General features: G+C 35.3%; 1 protein-coding gene across 1 annotated transcript in view; it reads left to right on the top strand.

Annotated features, from left to right (window-relative positions):
- The first annotated feature begins 2893 nt into the window (after window positions 1–2893).
- Window positions 2894–10158, top strand: part of SERPINI2 (serpin family I member 2) — a 40607-nt gene continuing 33342 nt past the window's right edge. The window contains exons 1-2 of the mRNA XM_007946656.2: window positions 2894–3140; window positions 9166–9396. Coding sequence (XP_007944847.1) covers window positions 2894–3140; window positions 9166–9396 — 478 coding nt within the window. The remainder of the gene's footprint in view (window positions 3141–9165; window positions 9397–10158) is intronic.

Below are 10158 nucleotides of genomic sequence, written 5' to 3' on the forward strand. Positions count from 1 at the left end.
ACATTCTTCCAAATTCTGTTTCTACTTATTTAAAAGAACTGGAATAATGAATGAAATAATAAGAGAAATCTCATGACTTTTATAAATCTTGTTATTGTTTTATCTCTCAGTTCCTTCATATTTCAACATTGATCATTAATTAACCTGCTCTTGTTAGTCCTTTTATATAAATGTAATGAACACCTGCTATTGTTCCAGAGGAATTAATCAAACCACCTTCATGGTAAATAGAACTGGCCTTGCTGATCAGGTGTTCCAGTACTAGTGTTTTCCAGCAAGCACATTTCAGTTGTGACATTACAGTGAATAATAAGAAGCCAATATTAGGTAAGTATCTTAAAACTAAGTATCTTTTGAATAAAGTATGTATGAAATAACAGGGACGGTGAATGGTTAGTGGAGTTGAGGAATAATATTTCAGTTTACTTTGGTGCAGTATTTATTAATTTTTTCAAAGTAATGCATTAAGTTTGGTTTCCTTAAAGACATCACTATAAATTAGAAGAAGAAATTTTTATAGGACTATTCATTGGGTTTAAATCACCAGTATTTTAGCTTTCTGTTGAAGTGTGGTCAGAAAACCAATGAAGTAAGTGAATTTTTACAGCAAATTATTTGGTGAGGTTGCAATTTATCAAGTGCCTAAGATGCCCAAAGAATGTAAATATTAATTACAAAGATGTCGATAATAAGGAGAAGAAAACTCTGATGCTCAGATTCTACTCACCAAACTCACTGCCATTGAGTCATTTCTGACTCATAGCAACCTCCTTTGGGTTTCTGAGGCAGTAAATCTTTATGGAAGTAGATTGTTTAGTCTTCCTTCCACAGAATGGCTGGTCGGTTTGTACCATCAACCTTCTCATTAGCAATCAATGTCTTAGGCAGTATGCCACCAGAGCTTTATAAGAGAAAATTATATCCTTTATAATATTGTTAATTATTCTAATATAAACCAAGTACATAAAGATATACTTAATGAATTGTCATTTGATGTAGTAAATGTAAAAATAATACATTTTTTTTTTTACTTAGATATCTACAAATGAATATTTAGGTCAGACATTTTCTGAGATATTCAATATTTCAGAATATAATTATTCACCAAAGTTTATTTTGCACATAAATCACTCTAAAAAAAACCCCACTGCCATCAAGTGGATTCTGACTTATAATGAACCCCACGGGGTTTCTAAGGTTGTGAATTTTTTACAGAGGTAGATTGCCTCATCTTCTATGGAGCATCTGGTGGGTTTGAATCACCAGCTTTCTGGTTAGCAGCCAAATGCCTTACCCACTGTGCCACTGCACAGTCGGATCTGACTCATAGCGACCCCTCCTTGGGTTTCCGAGGCAGTATCACTATGGAAGTGGATTGCCCAAACCTCCTTCCAAGGAGTGCCAGGCACTGGTTCAAACTGATTAGCAGTCAAATGCCTTAGGCACTACACCACCTGAGCTCCTTAAATCACCTCTTACTCATTGTCTTTTCCTACTGAGGCACTGCCACTCACTACCGTATGTACTAACTCATTCCTCAGTAAAATATTTGCTAGATAAAATATATCTATATTTGAAGTTTATTAACACAACTTCTAACAATTGTTTTGGATTGCATATATTTTATAAAGGAAGAGATTTTCTTCCTTTGTAAAATATATATCTAAACCAATAGGGTATAACTATATATATTAGAAAAGATTTTGAAATATTTAGAGAATGAATCCACAGACAATATTTGACTCTTAGTAATTTCTCTACATAATAATCTCCATATAATAGTGATTCTTAATGACCCATAACCCATTGGTGGGCCATGGTAGCTGTCTTAATGGCCTGTAAATGATCTAGAAATACAGTTCTTTATTTCTTTATGACTAACAACACAATATTCAGGAAGCTTCTATCATTATTCCAATCAAGGATATTTTCTAGTAACATGAATTAAGGGTTATTAAAATTTATTTTTTGTAAACTAAAATTGATGTTACTAAAATTTATGAGGCCTTAGGAGTCAGTATTCTATTAACAAGTTGCATTCATTGCAACATTCATTCACCCAAGGTATCAGATGGTTCCATTTCCTAAAATTTTAGTGGAGAGCATTTTAACAGGGTGTGTAATGTCTTGAACTGGAATGGTTTTCAATTGCTGCTGGTCTTGTGTTTGGTAATTTACTAGTAAAATTCTTATTTGATTTTTTTTTGTTTATTGTTTATTCTTTCTTTTTGTTGTGGTGTTTACGTTTGAATGTCATTTTGTTTCTTCACAATTTTCATCAGTTTTTTTCTTCTTCTCTCACTTTCTTTGGAAAAGTGGAAGTGGGCCTAGAATATTTTGCCCTAGAGAAGTGGGATTTCATAAAGTGTAGGAATCACCATTGTAAAACAAAAGCCAGATTACAAATTTGATTCAGAACATATTACCTACCTAATTTTAAAGGTCCCAAAACACACCTATATTCATTTTTATTCAATTTCTCTTTTTGATCTAGAAATCACTTCAGAATAGTCTGGACAGAATGTTCCTTTACCATCACAGTTAAACACATTCAATATAAAGCCTTGAGAAGGGATAGGAAATAAATATCATAATTATTCAGAGGTGATATTGTTATCTATAACATTCTAAAAGTATAATTTCTTTTTTTTAATGAAAATATATTCTATACTGTTCTTGAAAGAACATAAAAACTACCAGTAGCTCATAGCCTATTTCTCTTATAAAGATGATGTATAGTCAGAAAACTGGCATTGCATACTCTCGTGATAGTTCTTTCTAAAAAGATGGAACATTCTCATAGCATAGGAAGGTTTCTATTGAGCTTAAATATGTTAAACTCTGAAGATTTTGAAATATAATAAAGTTGAATTAAATAATTCACAGAACTCAAATGGATATGATCTTGTTGTGGAGTTTCTTATTGACATTTTCTGGGAGTCAAGCCTCAAGACCTTTGGCTCAAAGAAATACTGAATTTGCAGTGGATCTTTTTCAAGCCATTTGTTTATCTCACAAGAACAACATTATATTTTCTCCCCTTGGAATGACATTGGTTCTTGGAATGGTACAACTGGGAGCAAAAGGAAAAGCTGAACATCAGATAAGACAAACTTTAAAACTTCAGGAAAACTCAACTGGTGAGATTCTTTTGTATGAATATTTATACAAAATAATACATATTTTATTTTTAAAGTACTAGAGAGAAGGTCAGGGTCACATAGAACTTTAATAAATGGAAAATGCTATGACAAGTACAAAATTATAATAAAATGGTAAATTATAAATAATTTTCTTTCATTTATAACTGCTTCCTAATGGAAATGTTATCATAGAAATAATATATGAAGAAATTACATTGTTTATACAGATGTAAGGGGTTCTGGTGGTGCAATGCCTAAGGCATTTGGCTGCTAACCAGAAGGCTGGTGGTTCAAACCCACCAGCCACTCCTCAGAAAGATGGCTGGGCAATCTACTTCCATACAGATAATGTCGGAAACCTAAGGAGGGGTCACTATGAGTCAGAATCAACTCGAGAACAGTGAATTTGGTTGGGTTTTTATACAGATATAAAGCACTTTGGTGGCTCAGTGGTAAAAGCATTTGGCTGCTAACTGAAAGGCTGGCAGTTCAAATCTCTCAGCCACTCTGTGGGAGAAAGATGAGGCAGTTGCTTCTGTGATGATTTATACAGCCTTGGAAACCCTATGGGACAGTTTTAATCTGTTCTATAAGGTTGCTATGAATTGGAATTAACTTGGTGGTTCTGGATTTGGTTTGCATTTTTTTTAATACAGATAAAAAATTATGACTATAAAATATGGTGGTTGTTTTGGAGTCTCCCAAAGGCCTATCTGGGGTGCTGTGTACTAGCTTTTATGGTGGGTATCACATTTGGAAAGATATTTGCTCATCTCCCTAGTCATGCTTTGCCCTCAATTTTCACAATTTTCTTAAATTTGAAACTTTTACATTAATGTCAAATAATAAGTACCAAAAATCATGAGAGATACCTAGACCTTTGATTTGGGAATTTAGTCACTGTAACTACAATTTCAGTACATTTGCTTTAGTACAGAGTATCTATATTTAGGAATTTGTCTTTCTGAAAATACTATTTACAATTGTTTTTGCTGTTGTTTATTTCATTTGAAATAAAGGCAGTATTATACAGAAAATAAAATTTAGTTGGTGATGTTGTTATGTGCCGTCGAGTCAGACCTGACTCATAGCGAGCCCCCCTTGGGTTTCTGAGGCAGTATCACTACAGAAGTAGATTGCCCAACCTTCCTTCTGAGGAGTGGCTGGTGGGTTTGAACCACCAGCCTTCTGGTTAGCAGTCAAGTGCCTTAGACACTATGCTACCAGAGATCCAATCAAGTTAATTGTAAGAGTTTCCTTTGTGAATAATGCAAAATGAGGCCACTGTATTCCAAATTTAGTCTTGATTTTTTATATTAATTTCAGTAAATCCTATCACCCATTCCCAGAAATATTTAAATCATGTAACAGTGCTTTGAAAATTAGTAAAACATTTATGAAGACATGTAAAGTTGCTTCAACAATATACTAGAAATAATAGAGTTTCTGAAATCTAAATTACTTTAAATGGATATAGCTTATAGAGAAATACAGAAGTCTTAAGAAGTTTGAATTTTGGACATAGTAATCATAATCATAATGATGATAATGACAATATCAAATATACATGTGGCATATAGTGCTCCAGGCACTGTTTTCTACACTTGATATATATTATCCCATTTAATAGTTACAGTTGTCCTATGAGGTAGTTATAGCCACACTATCTGTTGTTATTATGTGCCGTTGAGTTGGACCCGACTCATGGCGACCCCTCCTTGGGTTTCTGAGGTGGTATCTCTACAGAAGTAGACTGCCCAACCTTCCTTCTGAAGAGTGACTGGTGGGTTTGAACCACCAGTCTTCTGGTTAGCAGTCAAGTGCCTTAGGCACTATGCTACCAGAGCTCCTAGCCACACTATAGAAATGAAGAAACTAAGGCAAAGGAAAGTTAAATAATTTGTCCAGGACTGATATTAAAAAATGATTCAATTGAGGGTATGGATTACAAGAGCAATTATGAAGAATTTTATGTTTTCTGTGGAGGAGTACACATGGATACTTAAGCATTAACATTTTCATGTATATAACAAAATCTGTGAAACTACTTTTGTAGTGTGCCTTGCTAAGGGAGAGAAAGAAACCCAGATGGTAGGTAACTACAAAAGTTGAAAACAAGACCAGTCAAAAAGAGAGAAAATAAGTAAAAAACCAAAACACACACACACACACACAAACTGGAGAGAATAAAAGAGGTGGGAAATGGAAACAATAATGGAAGAGACTGAGTTTTAGAAGGAGACAGAGTGAACTGCAAGGAGATAAAGGCACAGAGAGTGTGGAGAAAGGAAGAGTGGAAGTAAGTTAAGGGTAGTACAAAGGGTAGGATGGGGGGAAAAGCAATAATATTGACGCTGTCTTTAACTACAATTTTTCCATTTTGTTTATCATAGATATTTTACATTTCTATTTTGTAAATATTAGAATATTATTTATCTTGATTACTGAGCTTTTGAGTACTCCCTTGAAGTTTATATCCAAGGCAAGTGTCTCATTGATCCTCCTTAGTCCTGGCACTGCCTTCAACTCCCTGCCGATTATCAAACTTGCTTTCTGTTGAATCAGTCTATATTTTACTTTTCTTGCTACCAATCCTCTGGTCCTGCCCCACTGTTCATGTTAACACCTGTTTTACCCTATGCAGGTCTGTGGATGGGCATCCAACTCCTGGCATCCTAACACTGCTGGAACTCTCAGTGTCTGCCCTTCTCTTCTCTTCCCCCATTGTCAAAATATCTGCTTAGAATTTACCTTTTCCATTTTGCTAAGAATATTTTTTCCCACTGATAATGTTGCTTACTGATGAAAGGCTAAGTTGAAGGTGCTTCTTTGTTCCAAGAAGGTTATGTAAAGTAACTGGGCATGCATTCCTGTCCCAGATCTGCCACTGAATAACTTTGTGATTTGGTACTAGTTACATTACCTTTCAAGTTACTGCATCTCTCTGGGCCTCAGATCCCTCATTGCAAAAAGAGGTGTATGGATAAAATTATTTATATGGATCTTTTGGCTATTTGGAAGGAAGATTGGGAAATCTACTTCCATAGTGATACTGCCTTGGAAACCCAAGGAGGGGTCCTTAAGAGTCAGATCCGACTCAACGGCAATGAGTTTGGTTTGGTTTTTTTTTTTTGGGGGGGGGGGTAATTATCTGAAACCCTATGACTATCTTTGTTTTCGGTTTGGGATTAGTCACGTTGCACACATGGTTGGTCTTTGTACTCTTAATAGCAGTGAAATTAAAGGTATACTCAAATTTAGAATATTTTCTGTAGGGCTAGTATAATTAAAGAAGGGTCATATTCACCTCATGATTAGTTGGTTCTCTGTGACTATTTTAGGAAAGGAGATAAGTTTATTCTCATTGCTTATTATGAACCATGCATATTTATTCTCATTGAGCTGTGTTAAAAGAGGTTATTTATCTGTAAATTAAATAAAATTTATAAGTCAGATAACTTTATATTCTCCTCCAACCTTGTGCTATTTGGTGACATTTTTTCATTGACTTTGGAGTCCAGTGATTTATCAAAGGGCAGCTGACTGTTTGTCACACAGTCTTAGACCTTAAGTACATGACATAAATCTATTTGCTCTGACAAATGAGTTAGAATGACTTTTAATCCCCTTCTCCCTGCCCCCCATTCCTTTAAAGATGTTCATAAATTACAAATCCCAGAAAACTGGTTTGAAATTCTGCCATTTCATTTCTGACCTTAATTAATTCTTTGGGAAAAGTTCTTGTGCCTTCATTCAGAAGTCTTGTCTATAGCCTCCCAATGATTGAAGTATTTCTTTGGAGTTTCAAATGGTCATAAAGATTTATATCTCAAACCAATGCATAAAAAAGTAAAATAAGTAAACTCTCTCCCCATCCTTGTGTATGGAACTCCAGGGTTGTGAAGAATTACTGAGATTTTTCAGATCCAATCATACACAAATAAGATTTTGTATCTGAAAATCTTTTATGTCTGTCTGTATCCCAGTAAATGGAGATTGAAGTACAATGTAACATACCTTGCAGGGTGTCCTTTATAATTGTGCAAATTGTACATAGAGCAAGAGCACCAGGACCCCCTCCCCAAGAGCACTAGACCCCACCCCCTGACACACATACCCCTCATTGCCAATAGCTATCTAGTACTAAGGAACACTGATGGTGCTGTGGCTAAAACACTGGGTGTCTATACAAAAGATCAGCAGTTTGTTATCCCACCAGTCTCCTGTGGGAAAAAGATGAGGAAATCTGTTTCTCTAAAGATTTATAGACTTGGAAACTGTATTGTTGTTGTTGTTATGTGTCATCTAGTCGGCCCGGACTCATAGCGACCCCTCCTTGGGCTTCCAAGGCAGTATCACTACGGGAGTAGATTGCCCCATTTTCCTTTCGAGGAGTGGCTGGTGGGTTTGAACCACCAGCATTTTGGTTAACAGTCAATTGCCTTAGGTACTACTCCACCAGAGCTCCCTGGAAACTATATAGGGCAGTTTTACTCTGGCCTGTAGGGTCACTATGAGTTGAAATTCACTATGAACTGAACATGGGTTTGGTTATCAAGTTCTTCCCGTGAGATACATCTATTTAAAAAAAAAAAACAACACTTTGAGCACTTCCAATAATGAACAATTTATTTTTTCTTCAATGTAAATTAAGTCAATATAGTCACTTTTCAGTTATGAAAGTGTCCTGATGGTGCAACCGTTAAGTGCTCAGATGCTAATCAGAAGGTTGGCATTCAAACTCACCCAATAGTTCTGTGAGAAAAAGACCTGAACATCTGCTCCTATAAAGATTATGGCCAAGAAAACACTATGGGAAATTTTACTCTCTTATACGGGATTGTTCTGATTTGGAATTGACTTAATGGCACACAACAACAATAACTGAAAATATAACAAATGACCTGAAAGAACCTATTGTTTGAAATTAAATTCCTAGACTTGTTTGGGTCCTGGGCTAAGCTAGGCAGGAATGAAAATATCTGTAACCTTTATTAATGATTAGGAACCTAGTGAGGAAAGTATCACAGTAAAATTCTCTTCTAAGCATGGGAAGCCTTGTGACAATATTGGTCAGAATCATCCAACAATAAATAACTGGCCACTGGTGATTGTTTTAGTTGACTCTGACGGACTCATTTAGCTAGGAGTTTTGTTGGAATGGTTAAAGATTTTTACTGTTTGTGGAGACAGCCAAAGTATATAGATTAATGAACCTGAAGAAATAGGCAATTCTGATTTATACGCATCTCTAGAGATGATTATAGGGGTTACCTTGTAAATTTCAAAAGTTGGACAGGTGCAGTTGCTCATAAAGAGCAATTTCTTCTTAAACTGAAATAAAAGTAATATCGAAAAGGATTGCTCAGCACCATCACTGTCAAGCCCCCATCAGCATTCATTACCCTTCCCCTTTTGATAAATATTGCATGTACATGTCATATGAAAAAACTCTGGTGGTGTAGTGGTTAAGGCATTTAGTTGCTAAGAAAAAGGTCAGTTACTTGAACACACCAGTGGCTCCAAAGAAGAAAGAAAGGGCTGTCTGCTTCTGTAAAGATTTATAGCCTTGCAAACCCAAATGGGGGTCTCTAGGAGGCAGAGTTGACTTGATGGCAGTGAGTTTGGTTTTGGAGTTTATTATGTGAAGAATGAGATTCTGAACATAAATTTCCAAAAACAGAAAGTGAGCTAAATATGACTGTAAAGAGAGAGCTTTCCTTCAACCTGTATGAATGCATATTATTATTGTTTTGACAAGTTTCAAATCTACATGGACATTCTTTTTTCTTAAATTAGAGTGGATTTATTAAAAAAAATGCTTTTTTTTCCTTCAGGAGATAAATGCTTAAAATATTTATACTAACTTAGAAGGGATTGTTATTTATACCTAGGAGTACAAATATATATATATATATATATATATATAAAGATATGGATCAGAGCACTTAGATAGCAAAACTGAAAAGCTGTTGTTTTTATGTTGTTCAATATGTCAGTATACATTATAATTATTTTTTAGGAGAAGAATTTTCTGTGCTGAAGTCATTTTTCTCTGCCATCTTGGAGAAAAAACAAGAATTTACATTTAATCTTGCCAATGCCCTCTACCTTCAAGAAGGATTCACTGTGAAAGAGCAGTATCTCCATGGCAACAAGGAAGTTTTTCAGAGTGCTATAAAACTGGTGGATTTTCAGAATGCAAAGGCTTGTGCAGAGACAATAAATACCTGGGTAGAAAGTAAAACAGATGGTAAAGTTTCCCATTTTCATAAAGTCATTATTTGCCATTGTCTTCATGATTTTTAATATCCTAAAGTAAAGAATACCTGAATATTTTCCTACTAAACTATGAATGGGGCTAAGGCACTTGACTGCTAACCAGAAGGCTGGTGGTTCAAACCCACCAGCCACTCCTCAGAAGGAAGGTTGGGAAATCTACTTCCGTAGTGATACTGCCTCGGAAACTAAAGGAGGGGTCGCTATGAGTAGGGTCTGACTAGATGGCACATTTCAACAACAACATTCTAATTTTGCATCCTGTCAGGATAAAATCATTTTAAAGCCTTTGATATTTGTAGTTAATATCTTGATATCTCATTGAAATACCTCACTCTAGTTGGAAAAATCCCCAACTATTAGAGAACAATGCTACTCAAATGATTTTAGCTACCATAGTGTGTTTTTCAAAAATTCCCCCTTTTCATACTTACATATACCCTATGAGTAACTGTTACCCTCTTTTAAACTTGAAGAGATTGAGAATCAGGGAGATTGGAATTTGTCTAACTTCAACTGCACTGAAGAAATTATTTGAATTCAGAACCAAATCTTGTGATTGTGTTCCTTGCCCTTAATTTGCTTGCTTCTAATCATATTGAATTGTTGTATCCATGGACCATAAAAGAACATATCAGACTAGTTATTGATACAGTATGTACCCTAACCTACAGATCAAGTGGAAGCTCTGGTAGCATAGTGCCTAAGGCACTTGACTGCTAACCAGAAGGCTGGC

The sequence above is a fragment of the Orycteropus afer genome, unplaced genomic scaffold (genome assembly GCF_000298275.1).
Source record: "Orycteropus afer afer isolate SDZICR_OR568_19922 unplaced genomic scaffold, OryAfe1.0 scaffold00168, whole genome shotgun sequence".
NCBI classification, from domain to species: domain Eukaryota; kingdom Metazoa; phylum Chordata; class Mammalia; order Tubulidentata; family Orycteropodidae; genus Orycteropus; species Orycteropus afer.